Source organism: Babylonia areolata, chromosome 18, assembly GCF_041734735.1.
Source record: "Babylonia areolata isolate BAREFJ2019XMU chromosome 18, ASM4173473v1, whole genome shotgun sequence".
In the NCBI taxonomy this organism is placed as follows: domain Eukaryota; kingdom Metazoa; phylum Mollusca; class Gastropoda; order Neogastropoda; family Buccinidae; genus Babylonia; species Babylonia areolata.
The window spans coordinates 7834155-7857880 of NC_134893.1; the positions used below are offsets into that span (position 1 = coordinate 7834155).

Below are 23726 nucleotides of genomic sequence, written 5' to 3' on the forward strand. Positions count from 1 at the left end.
GACAGACAAACAAGGACACAGACACACACACACATGCAAGAAAGGAACGCATATTCTTCACTCCAAAGTAGCACTACAGACTGAGTCACTAGTTTGCCTTCTGCTTGCGTGTTACAAACCGCACTTGGCTATACTGTTTGACAAATGGAAGATCAAGTTGTCGCAGAGCCAGAGATTCAAAATCAAAGTGATGATGAGGTGAGACTGAATAGTATATAATCGATATCAATACTTAGCGCAATAAGTTCATTTTGTTTCAGAATTTAGAATATGGTGGCCATCATACCCCCATTTTTTTGGTTAACATCTTGTTTGTATATTGTGTGCAACAGAAATTTAATTTGACAGTTCAGTTCAGACTCAAGGAGGCATCACAGCGTTTGGACAAATCTATATGTCTACGCAACACCTCATCAGCAAAGCAGATGCCTGACCGCCATATCAAATTAGATTTTTTTTTTATGTCATGCATTATGTAAAAGATGAACAAAAATGACATCAATACCTTTCAGTCTATATGAATATATATACAATACTTTTTATATGTATGTCTTTTATACTATTACTATTTTTAATTAAGTCATATTTAATGTTTTGTGTTGAGTAATTGTCAACGTTTGTTTTGTCGCACCAAATGTAATTTATCTTAAAGTTAATGAGATAATAAAGTTGTTCTCATCTTATTTTATCTGATGTCAACTGACAGGATTCTTGCTTAATATTAAAACAAGAATAGATAAATAAAATAACATAAAGTATATATATATATTCCATGTTTGTGGTTTCATACAATATTGCAGTGCATATGTATCATTGTATGTTTATATATTTGTTGTTTGTTTTGTTCAGCAGTGACACATATGCACAGTGTAACAACTATATTACATGGTTTCTTCATCTGTGCAGGAATCATTTTTTCAAGACATTGATCAACTACAGAATCATGGAATAGTAAGTCTCTAAAATATTACCTGTTCAGTACAAGGAATACACATATCCTGTTTTCATATTTTTTGGTGACATTGATTAAAATATGATTATTGATATTCACTTCTTATATCTGCCCAGACAAATTTATATGTCCTTTTCACAGAGACAGTATCTAAACTTGATATTTCTGTCAGTCAATTAGTATCTCACTATTCTTTTTTCTTTCTTTTTTTTTTATTAACCATTTTCAATCTGTGTACTGTGTGTGTGTGTCTTCATGCATTCATGTGTGTGTGTGTGCATGTATTTGTTCAGTCATTGATGAGTGATTAATAACTTTTAGGGACATTTATCAATTATCTCATGCAAATGATTTGTTCAAGTCAATTGAAAAGGAATGAAAGATTTCTACAAAAATAAATGAAATAAAGGAAATGGGTGGATGGTGGAGAATGGAGAAAACAAATGGGAAATACAGAGAATATACTTGTATAAAACAAGTAAAAGACAAATAATATGATTTTATGCAAAATTATATATACTGATGGTTGTTAATATATATCTTCTCTTAATTTATCATATGGAATCCATTTTCCATTGAAAGACAGAATTATGTATTTTTTGCATGCAGTTATCATCATCATCATCATCATCATTATTATTATTATTATTATATGAGCATTTACTTCTAATCTTGAAAATAAGCCTTAAGTGTTTACAAATAAAATAAAACAAAACAATGATATATTTTATTTTTAAATGTAAATACCAAAAAGGAAAAATAGAACACATGATTATGATACAAAACATTATTTAATTATTCACACACAAAAACACACTCTCAAACACACACACAACACACACAAGCACGTGCACACACACACACACACACACACACATCATAGTACACAATTGTAAATAGTACACAATCAAAAATACAACCTACAACTTCTTAAACTTTCAAACGTACTCACTCACTGATAGTGATAGTCATTTTAGTTCATACTGGAAAGGGATAAGTTGTTGAGAATTATTCAGGAGGGGAAAATGTGGGTCTTCAGACTGGATTTGAAAGACTGCAGCAAAGATGAGTGACTGAGAGTCGGAGGAAGTTGATTCCAAAGAATCGGGGCTTGGTGTGAAAAAATGTGCTGGCCATACTTTTCGGTTCGAACAGGGGGTATCCTAAGCAGGTGGGTGTCAGGAGAAGAGTGGAACTGGCAGAGGGTATGTAAGGATAAATGAGATTGGAAAGGTACTGTGGGCCAGTAGCCTCAATGGACTTGAAACAAAGAGAGACAACTTTGATTTTTTTTGTTGTTGTTGTTTTTTTTGTTTGTTTGTTTGTTTTTTCGTGGGGGTGTGGGGGTGGGAGGGGTTCTTTGTTTTGTTTGTTGTTGTTGTTTGTTAGTGTTGTTTTTGTTTTGTTTTGTTTTGTTTTTTGCTGCCCCAACATCTGCACCATTTCACAAAGGTATTACTCCCACACTACTCATTCCCATATGCAGTCACACTTGCAATGTTTTGTCTGCCACAGTCAGTGCTGTCACTTAACGACATTAAGCACTTTGCCATGATGGCTAACAGGTTTCAGGAAGTATCTGAAAGGAATATTTGATTGTTGTGACCTTTCAGACAGCATTTCATTTTTGTCTAATAGAGGCAAAATAATGATGGTTATTTCATGATTTACTCAGTTTATATTCAAACAGAATGTTGCAGACATAAAGAAACTGAAGCAAGCTGGGATATGTACCATCAAGGTGAATAATAAGTATATTTTAAATATTAGCAGAAGCAGTATGTGCAAGTGATTATATAATGCACACATGCACATGTATACTGATATTAGCAATTTATAACAAATCTGTGTTTGCAACCCCACCCCCAAACATATGTGTGCACACAGATGTACACACATGCATGCAACATACACACACACGCGCAGTATACACACATGTGGTATGCATGCGCACGCGTGCACACACACACATACAGTACACACAAACACACACACACACACACACACACACACACACACACACACACACACATGTTCTCACATACACCTTTGATATTGATTTTCTTTTAGAAACCAGAACTTTATGTTTTGTTTAATGTTTTGTCTTTTCTTCTTCTTTTTTTTCAAATATAAGTTCTAAATTATATCAAGGTGAAACATTGTCTTACACATTCCATGCATTTTCAATTTTGATTAGATCACTATTTTGAGTGTTTTGTCAGAGAAGTCACAAAAAGTTTTTGTGTGTATGTGCAAGCTCTTTCCTTTGCATATGTTGCAGGGAATCCATATGACTACAAGAAAAAGACTATGTACAATCAAAGGCATATCTGAAGCCAAGATGGAGAAAATCAAAGAGGCTGCTTCCAAACTCTGTGTAAGTTTTGTGGGGGAAAAGCATGGTAAATCAACAAAATGTTGAAATTATCAGCAGCATATATTTATTCATAACACATGATAAAACCAAATGAATACCAAATTTTTGCTTGTATTTTTATTTGTCATGCAAGAAAATGTACTTAAAGTGATTTTCCCCCAAGGGAGTGTGTTGAATCCAGATTTTTTTTTGTTTTGTTTTGTTTTGTTTTTAATCTTTGCTCAGGTTGCTAAGTTTTGTGCATTTTGAAAACATTCAGTTTTGGTTCCATTTGTCAATAGAAAATAGGAATGAAAAGATTAATTTAATTGTTAGAATTGATGAAGAAAAACAGTCACATTATCACCAGTTTCAAATCACTCTTTGAGGAGGTTGGTCTTCTATGATTTGTTGTACCAATTATCATCATCTGCACCATTGAAATTCTGTGACTTTAGTGACATGAAAAGTGATGCATAAAAACAAGACTGATTTGCAAATCTTTCTTCTTTTTTTGTTTTATGATTTTTGATTTTTTTAAATTTATTCCTTTAGGATGCTGCATTCCAGACAGCTCTAGAATATGCTGATAAAAGGAAACAGGTCTTCAAAATTTCTACAGGAAGTGCAGAATTGAAGTGAGTTACAAACTACTGAAGATTTAATGCTTGGATGTTGATACTATCCTGCATCTTCAATTTATGGCATTCTGAGTTTTTTAAAACATCATTTATTTCCTTGTGAAAAGATAATCAATGCACAATGAAAATGAAACAATAGTAACAACATCGGCATAACAGATCCGTGAGTTGGCAGTGGTGGCAAAAAACTGTTCTGGGTGGGGTTTTTTATTATTAAAAAAAAAAAGGTTATGATTATTTGAAATAATAGAACAGGTTAGTTTTTCATGGGGCTTGGATATGGAATAAGTGTCAGAAAAGACTTCATATGAAATATGTCTGTGCTTGCTTATGAATGGAATACATTTACAAATATGTGTGTGTCTGAGCATGTGTGAGAGAGTATACATATATGTATGCATGTGATAAAATGCATGTATTTGCTTGTGCCTTTGACATAGATATGTACACATACATAGTATGTGTGTTGGTCTGGTTATGTGTGTTTGAATTGAATCTAACATTTACCAGGGAAAGCATTTTTGCAAACAATGGTATATTTTTATACAAACAGTAGGCATATGTTTGTACACAGAATGTGATTGTCATTTCCCTGATTGGTGTGCACATTTTTCCTTGTATTCTTGTTTTTCAGCAAGTTGCTGGGTGGTGGAATAGAGAGCATGGCCATCACTGAGGCTTTTGGGGAATTCAGGACAGGGAAGACACAGCTTTCACACACACTCTGTGGTAGGAAATGTGATCAGAACCCTTAAGCTGTTACAATGAAACATCCAGTTGTAACTGTTTATTTTACAAAATCTATATATAGCTTGATGACTCTTGTGTGATTGTGCATGTGACAATTTTTCCATCCCAGTACCTTCTGGGGTATTTCTGTTATTTTCCTGGAGACAGATGATTAGATTCATTTTCCAAACAAATGTGTTCAAAGTGTTTTTCTTGTACCTATTTTCTGCATGATTAATTCTACGATAAGCAAATGTGCAGTGGTTTTTTTATGTGTCTGTGGATAAAAGAGAAAGATTTAGAGAGGGGCAGAGAGAATGTGCATTTACATTTATTGTTTGTTATTTCAACATGGTATATCTGTGTAAATAAAGCAAGTAAAAACATTTGAGATTTTTAACATATAATACTCAACACATGAGTTGAAAGTTGAAAAATTTTGATAACACTTTTTTTTTTCCCCTTTTTTTTTCTTTTTTTTTTTTTTTTCCTTTTTTTTTCTTTTTTTTTTTTTTAAATAGTGTGTATGTTGTGTTTAAGTGGTAGCATCAATATAGCTTGTTCTTTCTCTCTTCCCAGTGACGTCTCAGCTTCCAACAGAAGATGGATACACGGGTGGAAAAGTTGTGTTTATTGACACAGAAAACACTTTGTATCCTTTTTGCTGGAATCATTTCTTTTGGTACACCTCATGGCATGTGCTGTTTATATACATGTACACAGTGTATACATTTATGCTTGTATGTGTGTATTTGCATATTTGATGAATCACAAAATAAATGTCCTGAGTTATGCTTTATTCTATGTCTCTGATCAAGTTGTAGACAACTCATTCCAGCATGTGGAATATGATATCCAGCATCTGTTTCTGATCCTTTTAACAGAAAATGTGTCTGTTATGAATGATAAAAAAAATTTAAAGCATGCTATATGATTGAGAGGACATCATCTCAGAGTGGTAAGGTCTAACTGTGATTAAGACAGTCAGAAGGACAGACAACTGTGAGGGATGTAGGAAACTGGTTGCCAATTGTGTGGTGCCCCCACAGTCTACAGACTATGGGATAGATAGACAGGTATGTTTGAGACACAAAATTGGAAGTACATGAGAGTACATTTTACTTCTCCATTCCTTTCATCTAAACATTCTCTGTCATGTCCTTAATGTATGCGGTTCATCACATTCCGTCTTCATCTCTTAGTCTCTCTGTGTCTGTCAATCTCTGTATCTAACTTTTTCTGTCTCACACGCAGAGCTATGTAGCCATAACACGCGCATGCACACGTGCACACACACACACACACACACACATATATATATAATTGCTGTTGAGTTTTGCTTCTTTTACCAGCATATGAAATGCTGAACTGATAATGACATACAAAGCATTTGTGTTTCCTTAACAGTCATCAGTCGTCCTGACAGATTGAGAAATATTGCAGACAGGTTCAACTTGGATCAGAATGCTGTCCTGGACAACGTGCTGTATGCACGAGCCTACACAAGTAAGGATATCCACAGAACAGCAAAACAAGCAAACAGCCAATTGAATGAACTAGAAATATTTAATTTTGTCAAAACTGTTTTTTAGGTGGGAGGGTGTAATGATTGAAGGGAGTGGCAGTGTGGCGAAGGCTGCAGGAAAATCCTGGTGAAGATGGATAAGATTTTGGTAGTCATTTGAGCTTTGGGCATTAAAAGTTATTCATATCATAATCTGTCAAATTGCTGGATGTATTAGGTCTTGTGGTGACGTTTACAGTATCGTTGTACATAACATGAACAGCATACCCATCATGATCTGTCTTTGGTCTCTAAACATTTACTGAGGATTCCTTTGTTGTCTCAAGGCAGTTGTAATCATATACTTGGCTTGGCTGAAAATGACTCTTACCATTGTTAAAGTTTGAGGAGGAGAAATGTAAAACTGACTGATGTGTTGATGTCATTTTCAGTTTTTGTTGATTAATCCATGTGCTTTGATGTACTGTATTCCATTTTCTTACAAACCATGTTCACCCAGCTTGTTTGTTCTGCTGGTTCTCTTCTAAATGTATACTATCCCTTATCAACATATGATTTTATCAATAGAAGATGTGATTCCACTGAATATATTTGTAGAGTAAGTTACAAAAAAAGTAACTTTCACCAGGTGAGCACCAGTATGAGCTACTGGATTTTGTAGCCGCCAAATTCTATGAGGAACCAGGAGTGTTCAAACTCTTGGTGAGATTGTGTTCCACCATTGCTCTTTTTTTCTGATTGATTGCTTGTTTGTTGTTTTCAGGTAAATCTTTTGTTGATGCATGAATACCTTACAATTTGTTCCAGTAATTCATACCAGAATATCAGTTTTGTTAATGACTCATTTCTATCAGTTTAAGGAGTGAAAAGGAGAGTGTTCTGTTAAAGAAAATGGACTTCTTTCTTTGTTTCTACATTTGAGGACTGCAACTCCCACATTCACTCATAGCCAGATTTGCTAGTGAACTATTATGTGTATGACCATTTCAAGCTGTCGTGTAGGCAGCCAGTATTTCATCTGTTCTGGGGGATGAAAACAGACTGGTTTGGAAGAACAATGAAGTTTGATAAAACAGGGACGGAAAGGAAGTGAACTGACCTGGAAGAAAAATGAAGTTTAATAAAAAAAAATAGGGATAGAATGGCAGTGGAGTAATTTGTAGAGTTTTGAATTTTAATGAAAAAATGTTGGAAAAAATTGGCTGGTTTGGATGAAAAATAAGGTTTGATAAAACAGGGACAAGATAAAATTGAAATGCCATCAAAGGCCACTCAAGTAATCCTATGATCCTCCACATGAGAGGTACAGTGATGTAAAGTTAACGATGCAAATGCCATGTCACCCTCTAGGAACTCACCATGCTTTTATTTGGTTTTGTACTATTGCAGAGAAAGTCTGTAACACTTCTTGGGTTGGGCTGGCTGATATGATTCTTGAGGAGTTGTTAATTGTTGAGGTTGTGAATTGCTGGAACATAAGACTAGTTGATTTATATACATTAACTTTGTTTATTGTTTCTCGTATTGATATATAAGAAACATTCTTTTTCTTGCAGAAATATAATGGTTTTGATGGTCTGTTATGAGCTGTCAGACTCCTGTTGAAATTTTCTTTTCACCGAGATATGTGCAAGACTCTCAGTTTGCTTTTCCAGTTCTGTAACAACTTTTTTTTTTCTTATTGGGAGGGGGGGGGGGGGGGGGTCATTGGTTGAGTTTTCAAATGGCTCTTTTTAGTTTTGTCTTTTTGGTCATGTTGGTTTTTTTTTGTTGTTTGTTACTTTTGAATGGTTTTGTTTTTGTTTTGATGACTGCAGTGTGTTGGGTATAAACACAAGGAACTGAAATGCATGCATGTGGTGTTTGACTCTTCTTCAGAAAAAAGAAAAACCCATCACATTGTCCATCAATAAGTAGAGCACACACACAAAAAAAATAAAATAAAACAATTGAACTTGTGTGTCTACATTTACCCCAAATCATTCTTTCTTATAAGCGCTTTTTCAGGTTTCGTCAAAATGAAAGAAAGGGCAAAAGCCAGTTCTTCTATAATGAAATTAACTTCTTCGAATATACTTGCATGCTTAAATGATAGAACATAAAATGAAAAAGAATTATATTGCACATGTTGTTGCAGTTTTCGTTTCTTCTCTCTCTCTCTCTCTCTCTCTCTCTCTCTGTCTCTGTCTCTCTCTCTCTGTCTTCAGTGTCAGCAGCTGAGTACAGAATAATTATTTTACATGTGGTTACAGTTTCCGTTGCTCTTCCTTTATGAATCCTTTCCTTTCTGCCAGATAAAGTTATGAATACCAACCTCTCTCCCTCTCTCTCTCCCTCTCTGTCTCTGCTATACATATGTATATGTGTGATGTGTCTATGTATATATATATATATTTATTTATGTATTATGTATGTATATATAAAGAGAAAAAAAAGAAAAACAAACATATCAATCTGTCAAATATTCCAAACTTTCGAAACGATCATATTCCTTCCTCAAGGGATAAGTTGTTTACATGTTACCAAGGTCACTCATATATATATATACATACACATAAATATAAACACAAGTTTTAAAGACATGCAGAGCCTACTGTTGTTGATATTTTAAAATATACTTTTCTTTCTTTTTTTCTTTTTTTTTTTTGTGACATTACTCAAGTTTTGTTTTCTGAAAGCATGTTTATCTATGTGTTCTTTTCCTTGGGCAGATTGTGGATTCCATCATGGCTCTGTTCCGTGTCGACTTCAGTGGTCGTGGAGAACTGGCTGACAGGCAGCAGAAACTGGCCCAGCTACTGTCACGTCTGCAGAAAATAGCAGAAGGTAGGCAACAGACAACGAATGGACGAATGAATGAACAAAGTTTATTTTTCCTCTTTTTTTTTTCTTTTTTTTTTTGTAATAGAGAAATAGAATCTCCATTGTAAGGGACAGATATACCCTTTTGAATTCCCAAGTTCATGGAATTAGAATGGTTTCGTTTCTGTTTCATATATATACCATTTGAATCAGCAAGTATATTTTTCCTTTAAAGTATTCTTTTACCATGCTGAAAAAACAATGAATGTGCAATATGTATATCTAATTATAATAGTTTTGCATAGAAATACCTCTGTTGAATTCATGTGAAGACAAAATGTAGCTGAATACCCACAAAATTTATAAGTACTTTGCTGACATTCTTTATTCATGACAAGAAAAAGAGCATTGTCAGCTCAGCTCTTTTTTTCTGAAACTGGTGCACAAATAACTCGTTTTCACCCTTCATATTATATTATGGTTGTGTTCAGTTAAATTAGATTTTATCCAAGCCATTGTGAAAAATATTGCAGTACACCTGTCATTTATGTTGCAGAGTACAACGTGGCTTGTTTTGTAACCAATCAGATGACAGCAGATCCCGGAGCCACTATGAGGTAAGTATTTGATTTTCTTTTTTTCTCAATGAAAAAAGGCCTTTTGTTTCATATATATGGGGAAAAGGAATGTCGAACTGTACAGGACAAATATGAAATGCTTGAAATATGTAGATTAAGATATGTAATATTTACATTCTGAGAGAGGGACAGAGAGAGAGAGAGAGATTGAAAACAAAGAGTGAGAGAGATTGAGAACTCACAGAGGGGTGGGGGAAGGGATTGGAAAGGAAAGAAAGATATAATTATTTATGCTAAAGGGTAGAGTTTGAGGTCCATAGGTACTTTCCGGTGTGTGTTTTTGTGTGTGTGTGTATGTGTGTGGTTTTTTGACTAAATTGTGTAAACAAAATGAGTCTATGTTTTAACCCGGTGTTCGGTTGCCTGTCTGTGTGTGTGTGTCTGTGTGTCCGTGGTAAACTTTAACATTGCCATTTTCTCTGCAAATACTTTGTCAGTTGACACCATATTTGGCATAAAAATAGGAAAAATTCAGTTCTTTCCAGTCATCTGGTTTAAAACAATATTGCACCTCTGGGATGGGCACAAAAAAATTAAAAAAAGAAGCCAAATTATATGCAAACTGAATTTACTGTTATATTTATATATATTTTTATTCTCTAAACTTGGCACTTTGATCTGATATTCTGACACAACAACAAGAGCAGTCATTTTTATCATTTTTTGTTCAAACAGGAACTTCTTTTGCTAAGCTTGGAAGTTATATTTATTTTGCATGTCTTTGGTGCAGATAGTAAAAAAGGGAAATTAATCAGTAATTAATGCTAGGGGGCTTAATTTGGTTTAAACTGATCTTTCTCATCTTAAACATTACATTTTGAAATTATACTCAATACATAAAAAGCTTGTGTGTTTTACTCTCAGTGTACAGGGCTTTCACTATGTTCATTCGCCCAAGTGGTCTTTTTCGGAAAATACTAAAATCAATACGACGAGTGGACTTTATAGATTTATTGGCTGAGCCCTGAAGGCCATGAGCAAAAATCAGTTGCGTACATATATTTATACATATTCAAAGCGCGTGCTCATATTCTTTGCAAACGCGAACAAGGCCATTTTGTTTCAAGTTGTTCACCTGCCCATTCAATCCTATATTCAATCGACAATACACGATAACATGTGATGGAAAGTTGGAGGAGACCGTTAAATATTTATTCAGAGAAAGATTTGTGAGCGCCTCATCACTTACTGGATTATGCCCCAAACTGCCATAAAAATATCCACAGAATCAGTCGGAATTCACAGTGAAAAATAATAAACCATGAGAGTTAATACCTTTGAATTGATGAAACGTAAAAATTTCCAGTCTTGACTTTTCTAAAAATGAAGCCCATTTCACTTCATACGACGTTTAGAAGTACTTGTACTTGGCTCTACATGTTGTTAGTTTAACAAAATACTCAGTTTTCATATCAACTTTAAAACTATAAAACTAGAGTGAACATAAAAGAGAAATTGAATCGACCGTGTCAACCGGGTGTAACTAAAATTGTACATCTATCTAGATCCAGAGAAAACAGCTAAATGTTGCATTGTGATTGCGGCGATAGCCACGTCTCCTTTACCGCGGACTTAAAAAGAATTTTTAATTGCCCTTAAAGATTTTTTGAATGCCCAAGATACACCAGAATAATATGATTTAAACAGCGTTCTCACTGCAAATACTGCAATCGATTTATCGCCCTTTAAAAATCCATGTTTAAATTTATATTTTTGAACATCAGTTAAGGAGCCATGATAGTGTAATGGGTAAGACAGTTTTTTTCTAACCCAAACACGCGGGGTTCGAATCTGCCGTTAGGACTTTTTTTTTTTTTTCTTTTTCTTTTAATCCGAAGCTTTATAATAACAACTACAAAACACATTTTAATGATTAGATTTTTTTAAAGTGTATCACAAGTGAGTCTTGAAGGCCTTGCCCCTCTTGTTGTTGTTTTTGTTTCATTTTGTAAGAATTACTATCTAAAAGTACATCAACTTGAACAGAAAATGCATTGAGGTATAAGCTAGAGGGCTGGTTTGTGAAAGTGAAAAAAAAAAACAAACCCAAAAACATAGGCAGACCAACTCCTTGTTGAAGGACAGGAAACAGTGACGGAAAACATGAGGAGAAAAGCCACATGACAAAACACACAAGCAAGCTCTTAAGCAAGAGCAACCGACCACCACAAAATCAGAACCAAACAGGAACAAACACAACCAGACATATGAACCATTGCAGACAGTCATCACTGATGATGAAAATGTCTTGATTTCCCATTCAGAACAATATTTCAGTTGGCTCTGACACAATCACTGGTCCTGTGTACAGTTTCCAGGCTGACCCAAAGAAACCCATTGGAGGCCACATCCTGGCTCATGCGTCCACGACACGTGTCATGCTGAAAAAGGGGCGTGGAGAAAACAGGATTGCCAAGATCTATGACAGGTTTGTCCTTGTTGTTATTTGTCCTTCAGTGGTCATCGTGTTAAAACTGAATGACTCAATTTTGGAGTGATTTGAAAACTACACTACATGTAATTTGGTTAAAAAACGTTATTGTGAAATTAATTCATATTTCTTTAGAGCAGCAATAACACCCATTTTCTCCTCAGTATTTGACTCCTTTTGGTGTAGATTTGTTTTACAGTCCCCTACTATCTCTTTCAAAATAATTGCTTGTCTGCTTCATTTTTTCTTTTAACTTACAGGTGCTTGATTTTAAGTAAAAAAAACCCAAAAAAACAACAACAACCAAACATGCCAATTCTGGAACAGACATAGCTCTCTGATTATGGAAAACAAAACAAAAAAACTCAATGATACTGATTAACCAGGAACTCCTTCAAAATCAAAAGGAATAATTTTTGTTCACGGAACGCCTTTTTATATTTTGGCTCAGTTTTTCACACTGGTGTTTTGTTTCAGTCCTGACCTACCAGAGAATGAGGCGACATTTGCCATCAGTGGAGGAGGAGTGATCGACGCAAAAGATTAAAAGATTCAATGGGGAAAAAAAGCCCTCCTGAATAGGAATATTTCAGGGTTTGTACAAAACATTAGACTGTCTGCTTTGTTCCAGTATTTCATTTAAAGTTTTCTGCTCCTCCCAGGGTTACACTCATAAAATGCATACCAGTAAAAGCTGTTTCAAAAGCATGACATTAGAATGTCAGATTCAGCATATATACTTGCTTGAAGACCCTGAAGAGTCACTGAAGGATTCTGTTTATAGTGGTTTCATATGTAGAGAGACATCGTGGTATTTTAATTAAGAACTGTTAGTTTACCTATCTATTATTTTCCAATGAGGATGTATATTGTTAAATGTTTTGTTTTAATAATTCAAATTGAAGATTATTCTGAAGCAGTTTGTTTTCTTTGGTGGTAAAACAATGAAAGAAGAAATAATGTTATCATACCCTTTTAAGGTTATTAATGCCTTTCTTTTCCCTCAAGGCCTGACTAAACATCTTGGGTTAAGCTGCTGATCAGGCATCTGCTAAGAAGTATATGGATTTGTCCAAAGGCAGTGACACCTCCATGAATAACTGAACTTTTGAATGCCTTGGACTTTTGACATTGTTGCTTATAGATCAGAATTTTCTGTTGTGCAACACACAAAAAGCTGTCACTAAAAAAACTGCAAAATAGCACAGTTCATGGTGTATTATCTCATCCATTAAGCTCTTTAACTTGTTCACTATCAGGGAAATGTAACTCTTGGTACAGGGCCTCTGCCAGAGATTTTTCAGTGAAAATGGGTTTAAATTAACAAAAATTCAGCAGGCTACATTTTCTGTCAAAAATACATGAACCGTTTGTTTTTTCTGAAAGGAAATTTACTGCGCTTTCTACTGAAAGTGGTTTTTAAATTATGAGATGTACAGATTATGATTTTGGGCTTGCTGAGCAACAAAAGGAAATTTTCTTCCTAAAATTATGTTTTAATAACATACTTACCGTGACCCACTAATGCAGACTCTGGCAGGATCTGACATTCCTGTCCTGTACAAACTACCATCCGCCTATGCGGAGAAAACGAAAGTAGCTACGGCCAAAAGATGCATCACTCTTCCTCAACTCCTCCTCTCTCTTCACTTCCTTCGTTTGGCATGTCTGTGGTTTTATTGTGGCGCTTGCGTTTTCCTTTTCCATGCCCACTCCTTTAACCATGCACCCCATGCTTCACACAAAGTGGTTTGACGTATCAGGCTCTTGCCATGGCATAGTTATGATACTATTTCTGACTGAAGGAAAATCTAGAAGAGCTCAATTACAGGTGAACTCATCTTGTTGGCAATGCGGCTGCAACCACAATATGGTGGGGTAAACCCTTCATGTACGCAGTGAATAGGTTAAGGCTCAGACTCGGCTGTGTTGAAGACATCAGCCGTCCACTTCATTCAACATGCTCATATTACAAAAAAATCATTTAAAAAGAAGTATAAATACTTCAAAGCCACACATGAGAAAATATAAGGCCATATTGACAAATAACACTGTAGAATGGAATGCTAATGTTTACAATGTAATTACCTAACTGACAGAGCAAAACAATGTCAAGGCTATTTACAATGTAATTACCTGACTGCCAGAGCAAAACAATGTCAAGGCTATTTACAGTGTAATTACCTGACTGCCAGAGCAAAACAATGTCAAGGCTATTTACAATGTAATTACCTAACTGACAGAGCAAAACAATATCAAGGCTATTTACAATGTAATTACCTGACTGCCAGAGCAAAACAATGTCAAGGCTATTTACAATGTAATTACCTAACTGCCAGAGCAAAACAATGTCAAGGCTATTTACAATGTAATTACCTGACTGCCAGAGCAAAACAATGTCAAGGCTTACTGAAAGAAAGAAAAGGGAATGGATTGGGAAGGCAGAAAAAATGGACAACAGTGAAGGAAGAAAAAAGGCAGAAACAAAGCAATAGAAAAGAGGATATTTTTTATACAGATTTTCCAGAAGTTGAGGATGCTGTTTATATTGAAAATTCCTGACATCCCTCAGACACAACCAATGCAGGTAGTTAAACATTGTATGATGTATCACTGCCTTTTCTTTTGAATTTTAATAAGAGAATGATACCCTCTTCTTAACATTTTGCAGTTCCAGTTAAATAAATAAAAACAAAAATAAATGCATTGGAATCACATTTTAAAGTTTTGTATATTCAAAATAGATTTGGCATCTTATCAAAACATCAGTTCTTACTAAAATTATCAATGTTAACACTGTTCTCTCTCTTTCTCTCTGACAACAACTCACACACAAAAATTGGTCTTTGGATAAATATCATTATTCAGCATTTATTCAATATATTCATTTTACAACAACTACAAATAGTTCACCGTAAAATCATCATCTCCTTTGCTCTTTCAGAATCTATCACAATTTCCAAAGCAGCACTAAACCAATATACATTCCAAAAGCATTTGCCAAGGTATAGAAGATATAGTTTTAATTATTGCATTCTTTCCAAGTATGTGTATGTGTCTATTTGGGATACAGATTTTCTTGCCCCTATTATTTTCCTGTGTACCTGTGTCTTACACATTCCAAAAGGTACATAATCTGTATTCATGGTTTCACAGCTCGAAGTTCAATTCCTACAATGCCCATGTGGTTATACAAATTTTCACAATTGTTTCTTAACAACATGTGCTGCTCTTCTCTTAATATTTGCCCTTTCTTCTCAACAAATACATCACACAGAAATGCAGAAATATTAACTCTTCTCATGCTCTTCATGTTTTACATTTGGCACACTTTGTGTATATTTCACACTTTCCAGTAACAAGTTGATCATTTCTGGGGTGGAGAGAAACTGAGGTCTCAGAAACATCACTTTCTTCTTTAGACAAGCATTACAAAAGGAAATGCCTCCTTTCCCTAATTTAGCTGTCCTAACTCTGAGCAGGCAATAGCTAACTACAGGTTGGAAAGGTGATTATAATTATTAGCTTCTGTAGCTTTCAGCCATGTTCAAAAGATTAAATCAGAAAAGTGGACTTGGTGCAACACACAGACCATCTGATATAAGTATCTGATGCCATCCCATCTGATGAAAGCATCTTCAAAAAATAAAAATAAAAACATCACATTTCTGATGAAATGTAAATAATGCAAAGTCAGCTTCTACTGCCGTATTTACTACATACATTTCAAGCATAAGCACAGCATTTTCCATACAAGTAAGTTGAAACTTTCGTTTTTTAGTTTAAGCAACTTTTTCTACTATATGTATCAAGAATCAGATTCAGTATCAAGAAAATTTCCATACAACTTATCTCTAAGTAAATATAGCAAAATCACTGTCTTGTTGGTGTGCAAGCTTTATCTCTTAAAAGACCCTGTTAAGGCACCGAAAGCTATTAGGGTCTTACATCCGAGGCAAGATTTTGGATCATGTAATATGTAATGAAAGAGTTGTTCTATACATGTTGGGAACGTCATATGATAGCATGTCTCTGTTCTGTGCCAGTTTCCTTGCACAATCTTAAAAACTTCTCTGATCTTTCTCCTGGACTTCTTGGTTTCCATAAACCAAGACCAGAAGATGAAGATGTTGTTGTTTTTTTCCAACGAAAGCTTATGGCCAGTGTTTCTACAGTGTTCTTCCACTGCTGTAAAGGTGGTTCACACTAGCAGAGCACTGCAAAGACACTGGTTACAAGATTTTGGAGGGAAACATCCAGATCTTGGTCACGAACACAACAAAATCAACAAGAAAGGTCAGAGAAGCCTTTCAGGTGATGTAAGAGAAGAGAGGTGGTATCCTACGACGGACATCTACAAAACAATTCTTGCATCGCATGATGAAGGATGTGAAAATCTTGCCCTGAGATATAAGACTAACAGGTTAAGTAGCACAAGAAAAGTCTGGTTAGAAAACTGAACGGCTGCATGTGTACAAAGTGATTTTGCAGGCAAAAATATAAGTTTTTGATGTGTCTCAAAGTCAGGAAACAACCCGCATGGTTCTACTCTTTATGTTGTAGTGATGCAAAAGATAAATATCAAACGCTTTTCTGAAAGTTTTATAAGAGACATTCTTTCACCATAAGCAGTTAACATTTTTCTGGGTTGTTTTTTTTTAAATAAAAAGATTAATATCCATGTTTTAATACATAAAAATCGTTTTACATCCTCCACCATAAGCAGTTTACGTTCTCCAGTTTTTAATGCCTGATAAAGCAGTATATATATTTGTAAATGTTGCCATAAGTACTTCTTATTCTCTTCCCAGACCTCAGCTGTCGAACTTCATGCAGTTCTGATCAAGCACTTGGCAAAAATAATAATCATTAAACAATGCTTTATCTTCAATAATAACATGTTAGGAAGTCAATGGTTGGTCCACAGAGCCGAAGACTTCAGAACCACCAGACCTGCCTGTGTGAGGGCAATAAACAAGTGTAGTAACTGCTTGCTCCAAACATTAAAGGTCACTTCCTAACAGCTGGTATACAAGTACACTGACAAATGTGCGGAACTAAGATTGAGAAGTTTCAAATAACTTACCAGCAAAATAAAGTGGATGTTCTATCGAATGTATACCTGGATCAAGCCATTAATGGTGCATAACTGTTTATACAGAGAGGACAAGTCAGAAGTAAATACAGAACATATTCAGTCTTACATCAAGTACATTTGCACACAGTCCATGGGGGCAGCAGTACTTTGACACTGAGGTCCTGTGTGGAAAGCAAAGCTCACTGGCATCGATCTACTGGTTTCTTGAGGACTGACCTACTTATCCACTGACACTACTTTGTACACTGCTCTTTTCAAACTTGGTTATCACAGAACCTTTCAGATAACCTAAACAGAAGGCAAAGCTTCATATCAAATAATGAAACCTCTCTCTGCCTTGCGTCATTTTCAGTAAATAAAATTTCACTCATGTTGGGCTCTGTTCTGAAGTTGAATTGATAAAAATGTGTCAATCAATAAAAAAGAAAAAGGAGTTGATTCTGTAGAGACCCAGAATTCTGTGCCATCAAGTATGTGAAAAAGGAAGTATTCCATTTGGAAATGTTCTGAATGGATCTTCACCTAATTAATGATGAGCACCTGCTCTACATTATTGCTCATGCAATATGTGTGCTGGGGAGGTATTATACAAAATCTTGGTTTAAAAATTGACTCTCTTGGATGAGCTCCAGTGCACAAAAGGTAACTGTCCTCATTATGCATATGTTTTATTTTCCCAACATTTACACAGCTCATGCAGTAACAACAAGTGTATAGAAGAAAGGTTAACACATTTTACTGCTGCTCTGTGTGTGGAGAGAGAGTGCACGTACTTCAGTGCACCATAGTGGTGGTTTTAAGGTAAATGCCATCTGATCATAATTTTCTTTATTTAAAAAAATCAAGTTCTCTGTTGATCTTTTCAATAAAAATGTAAAGTTCCTTGGAAACCTTAATTTGTGACATCATTTGCTGACAACAGCTGTTTTGTCTAAAAAAGAAAGAAAGAAAAAAGAGAATACATACACATGAGAAAACAAGAAAAGTATTAATCTTCCATGGATTCATCAAAGTGCAGTGTATTGCTCTTACAGGCAAAGCAGAGTACAACAGTGAAATACAACAATGTTGATAAAGAATAATAAACTGCATCACAATTAGGACTCATTCATCCTTCTTCAGCAGTTCAGATGGAACCCGAGTCCCAAACCAGTACCATGCCCACACACACACATACAGCAGAAACACAGAATGACATACCAAAGAATTAAAACACAACCCCACAGCTTGTGTAGGAATGGAGAATCCTAACTATTTACATGTGGTAAACTTGATTTCACTTTAAACTAGTTTCATAAAAAATCATTTTTAAATAACATGTTTCATACAATTTGGTGGAACTTCTGTGACAAGACTCGCTAATACCAATGGTTCCTCATGGCATCATTCACACTAACTAGATACTCCAAGATCAAACTTGTGGTTTTAAGCTTTTCATTCAGTCCTATACGACAGTACATAAACATTAATAACAGTGCCAATAAGACTGATACACACTGCCATCCACATTTTGAAAAGTACCTTATTTTTTCTTCAGCTGTGTTAATGACAACATTTCCTGCTGAATAATAAATCTTAGTCACAATCTGCGCCTGTGTAAACCACCACTGAAGACTGCAATACAACACTGTATAATAAACAATATCTTGGTGGTTCATCGTTTCCAGATATAAAATAATATATTTCACACAACCAAGCATCTTGATTACATGGATCCAGTTTTACACATGCCAGTATGTCTACAACAACAACAAACCAATATAAGAAAATATGATACAGATTCCATCAGTGCTGCCATTGAGAAGATTCCATCTTTGCATCCATTAACAAGTTTACCATCCAAACTTGTACTCAGTTACCAAATCAGAACAAACAAGCTACAATGGTTAACGGTTTGTTAATACCTGATCCTCTATCAAGGCTATATTCATTGTTCATCCAAACAAAAAAAGGGGATCTTTCCAAATAGTCTCATTATTTGGGGACCCATCACTTTGCTAATTCAAACTTCTATGCTGATTTGTAAACATGCAGTAATAATACATTTTCCATGGCGCGATATCCAGCACACAAACCAGTTACTTTGGAAGGCTAAGGCCAAGGGCATAGTTGACGATTCCTTTTTTTGTGACTTTCATCCCAGTGCAGGGAAAAGATTCGGACTAAGAGTTTCCGTAACTACTATGTGACTTCCGTGACTGTTAACTTAAATGCAAGAACGGACTTCTGAAATGGAACTGGAAAAGGGCAATGAACAACCCAAATTTGGAAGGAGAAAAATAGGGCTATGACTGACCCTAATTTATGAGAAAAAAACAACAGCAAAACGCAACTTTAATGCTAAAACAAGTCAACATATCTCAATCACCAAACAAATCCACCCTTTAACCTGAGAAATTCATGGCAACATCCTGAAAACTTATGATTTCCCCTGTAAACAGATGAACAACAGAAAATGAAATTCTTGCTTTCCTACAAATTTCAACCTTCATCCAAACATGAATTTGAAAGAAAATTTAGCAACACTATTATATCAAACATACCCATATCCGTCATTCACACACTGACACTAAATTCTATAGTTTACATCGCTGAATATTCTCAAAGCTGTAGTATTTATAAGTAGCTAGCTATAGTATCAAAGCATAAAAGTACTGCAAGTGCAAGGAAGAAAAATAAATGATCAGCTACTTACGACACAATACCTCTGACAAGCTTCATCTCTTGCATACATGCTGAATATAAATTCAAACCTTGATTATCAAGTTTTAACGTGATCTAACACAAATTCTTTTTTCTTTCTACTTTTCTCGTTTTCCATTTGAACTGACCTTAGCAATATCAATAAAATGTGTATTTGATCATGCATGTCACTGAAACAAGCAGCTTCAGCTTGCAAGAGTATTTGATTACATGTGTCGCTGAACCCAGCAACTTTGAAACAAAGTTATGTGAAAGGGAACATGCAAGGGAATATGTGACGATAGCACCATTGGGACACACAATGCAGAAAGAAAACAAAATGCACTCAGGAGTCAACACAAAACTCAAATAAATACATGTTCCACCAAAATGCGCACACACAGCGACAAACACACACACACAAACACTGTAAAATGATATAAAAACAAGGAAAAGCCAACAATGATATGAAAGAATGTACAAAGTCAAACATCACCCACTTGCACATTGTCCCTGAAGTAACAAAACAGTCATCAGATCTTTTTTTTTTCTTCTGTTTTTCCAGTTCCTTCAGTTGACATAAAAACAGGTGATGGCAACATTGATTAAAGAAAAAAAAGTAATATGCACCGTTAAATGAAAATCACAGCCAAACACTTTCTACTGGAATTGTTTTCTTCTCATTTTCAACTGACTGCATCTATTGTAATTAGAGGAAAACCCAAGGTGTCTTCAGTGCATTCCGATGCTGTAGAATAGTCTCTTTAAAACATTACTGTATCCATTAGTCTGTGACGGAGACAATAAATTAAGAATGCAGCCCCACTCTGTGGGTATGTGCACATGAGCGTACGAGTGCGCATCCATGTATGGCTGGTTTTTATTAGTCAATGTCTGGATCTAAAAACCTACGGAAATATCCTCATGACACGATGCAAGACTTGAACCACTTTTAATGAAGAGGACATTTCCTCAAGCTGTTTTGTCGTCGTTTTTTTTTTTTGTTTTTTTAATCAAAGTTTTCATCTCAATCCCCTTTTCCGCTACTTGAATCACAAGCCAACACCATGAGTAAGAAATAAGGATAAGGAAGTATATGAAGCAGGGGAGAGGGGTGAAGACTGTGAGAAAAGGAAGAAAGAAGAACCGGGGCGGGGGTCTGAGGAAAGAAGGGTACTCATGAACAGATGTGTGGAATGGAGAATGAGTACCCTTGGAACCAAAGCGGCTCAGCATTTATATGCGGGTAAAAGACATTACGTTTATACATGTATAAACTACTTTCTTATGCAGCTCTATGAAGTTACTGAGAAGGGAGAGAAAGGTGAGGTGAGGTGGGGTGGGGTTGCAGGTGGTAGGAGCTGGACAGACACACTAATTCTACCTGGTGATGATGCTTTTATACAAACAGGCTTACCGATATGGGGTGAAATTAAAGAAAGAAAACAACTAAACTGAACTGTGGAAGAGCGGGTGGGATACTTGGGTATGTTGAGAAGTATGTAAGAAGGGAAGAAAAGAGGGAGAATGGAAGGGGAGACAAGCAAAAAGTCGGAATAAGAGAGAGAGGAGGGGGAGTGGGGAGAAGGATGGAATTGAAAGGAGGTAAGGACCTTTAGCATTCATGAAAAATATGTTCACCATGAAAATCTACTACTTTGGATTTTCCATGATCAACATGCAGGGCTGCCTACTGTCCCGGGGTACGGGTTTTTGTCCCGGAAAACAATGAAAACGGACAGTCCGTCCCGGGAATCCACTTTTCGGTTTCGTGTCCCGGGAAAAAGTCTTTAGGCGAATACGCATCGACTGATTATGGCCACACCGCCAAAAGTGTGACCAGCGCGCATGCGTATAGGCCGATGTGGAACTTTCGAGAGAGACTGAAATAATGGCATCGAAGCGAAGCAGCAAGGAGTGCGAATCTACATCGAAGAAGATAGCAAAACGGCATCAAACTTTCATTGCGAAGTACACCGAGACATGGCCATTTATTAAGCGCGGCAAGACAGACACTTATGCTTGTTGTGAAATTTGTGCCTGCGAGTTTTCCATCGGTTCAGGAGGACGGGATGAAATCACTCGCCATGTGTCAACCGAGAAGCATAAAAAAACACCAAAATTCGCGATTTTTTTCATTTCATTTTCTTTGAGGTGGTAAAATCTGACGTCATAAGAGGTGTCCCTGGAAATCAGGCTTTGTCCCTGGTTTTTAAGATGTGTGTCCCTGGAACTTGAAAAGGGGGGTAGGCAGCACTGAACATGCATGCCCTCTACACCAAAGCTGGGTGGTCCTGACCATCTTTTTATGATCATTCACACACCCACTTCTGTTCTCTTTCCAACCCACTTCACCACCCCATTTCCTTTACCCTCTTTTATTCTATCTTCAGTCCTCCCTCCCTGTCTTCCTCCTTCCTTCCCCTATCCTCATCTCTCTCTCTCTCACGCATACCCTCCTGCTCTCTCCAGTTCTACCCTTTTCCCCCTGCTTAAAGTATCTAAAGTGGGGCCATGTTCTTAATTCCCTGTCACTGACATGGCTCTTTACAGTACTGTTCAGAAGAAACTGACCAATGAATGTCACTGAATGAAAATTTCATCACAGCAGTATGAGGAAATAAACTGATGACCACATTGTTGTGATGGGCCAAACAGAGATAAAGAAAAACTATACACACATAAATTATTCAGTGAATGAAATACACATGCACACTGTTTAGTTGTTTTTTGTGGGGTTTTTTGTTTGTGTGTGTGTATGTTTCAACTGGGAGAAGATAGGTCAACTGGAATTGTAGTTAAAAAAAAAAAAAAAAAAAAAGAAGAAGCTTACAATGCCCACAACAACATTCTAAATCCAGATAAAATAATGAAATCAGAGCATTAAAAGTATTACTACTACTACTGCCATCCCTGTCTACAATAATAAACAGCACACTGACAGTTTTACAACATCAAACAACACAGCATTCTGTGGAGAAAAGAAAGTATGAAAAGTGATCTCTAAAGTAGATTATATATTCCCCTCTCCCAAATAATGTCCAGTGATTATTATACATATTCTTTATTTAATTTATTACAGTCCATGTCATAGGTTTATGTTACAAGGAGGAGGAATGCCAACACTGAAATTCATAGCAAATCTTGCAGACAAATGAGATCAAACTCACAACTAATTCGTCTTAAACTTGTAACTCCCATGAAACAACTGAAATGGCTTTTGTTCACTCAGTGATCAATGTTCCAAGTTTATAAATAATCCAGAATATGTTTGTACATGTGGCATAATAATAAAAACCGTAGAGCATAACTGAATAAATTACACCACAACAAATAAAATATTTCTTCTTCAGTTCTAAAAGTCACAGAAATGTGATAAGAAAAATAACACAAAGGAACAAACACTCATACATGGGTACAAAATCAATTTATTCAGGCCACAAAGATGACAAATATTTCATAACAATGCTGCCATCTTTTTCTGTTGTTTTTCAAACTGTATTGAAATAACAGACCATAAAAGCCAATGAAAGAAAAAACATTTTCATACAAAGAGTATGTGCAAGCTTTCATACATCGTTATTCAGGCATATATTATCAAAAAGGCATAATACCATTATCATTCTACTGGTACGTATGCAGTCTCAGTGAAGAATAGGAAGAACGTTGTGTGAAGGAAGTGATGTCTCATTTTTCCAGGGGAAGAGAATGAGGAGAGGAAGTTTGAGGCAAGATGTCGAATGGAGATATGCAAGTACCATACCATAATATTGTAAGAACTGCCATTTAAAAATTACATATACATACATTAATTTGTCATCCCTTTGTAAAAACAAAACAGATCCAGTCCTTCCCACCCACCCCGGCAGCCC

General features: G+C 35.7%; 1 protein-coding gene across 1 annotated transcript; it reads left to right on the top strand.

The window, feature by feature from the left end:
• The first annotated feature begins 34 nt into the window (after window positions 1–34).
• Window positions 35–23721, top strand: LOC143292414 (meiotic recombination protein DMC1/LIM15 homolog). The gene is made up of 13 exons (XM_076602662.1): window positions 35–198; window positions 907–951; window positions 2643–2693; window positions 3234–3329; window positions 3864–3946; window positions 4584–4678; window positions 5258–5330; window positions 6093–6184; window positions 6832–6905; window positions 8915–9029; window positions 9562–9622; window positions 11955–12071; window positions 12552–23721. Exons 1-13 carry the CDS (start codon window positions 145–147, stop codon window positions 12619–12621), a joined length of 1026 nt encoding a protein of 341 aa, XP_076458777.1. The 5' UTR covers window positions 35–144; the 3' UTR covers window positions 12622–23721.
• The last annotated feature ends 5 nt before the right edge of the window (window positions 23722–23726 follow it).

What these genes read in the sequence shown, in the direction of transcription:
- LOC143292414 (XM_076602662.1), top strand. Translation starts at nt 145, where the DNA reads ATGGAAGATCAAGTTGTCGCAGAGCCAGAGATTCAAAATCAAAGTGAT. An exon ending in AGGCTGCTTCCAAACTCTGT is followed by an intron (nt 3,330 to 3,863) that starts GTAAGTTTTGTG and finishes TTATTCCTTTAG; the next exon opens with GATGCTGCATTCCAGACAGC. An exon ending in GCTTTCACACACACTCTGTG is followed by an intron (nt 4,679 to 5,257) that starts GTAGGAAATGTG and finishes CTCTCTTCCCAG; the next exon opens with TGACGTCTCAGCTTCCAACA.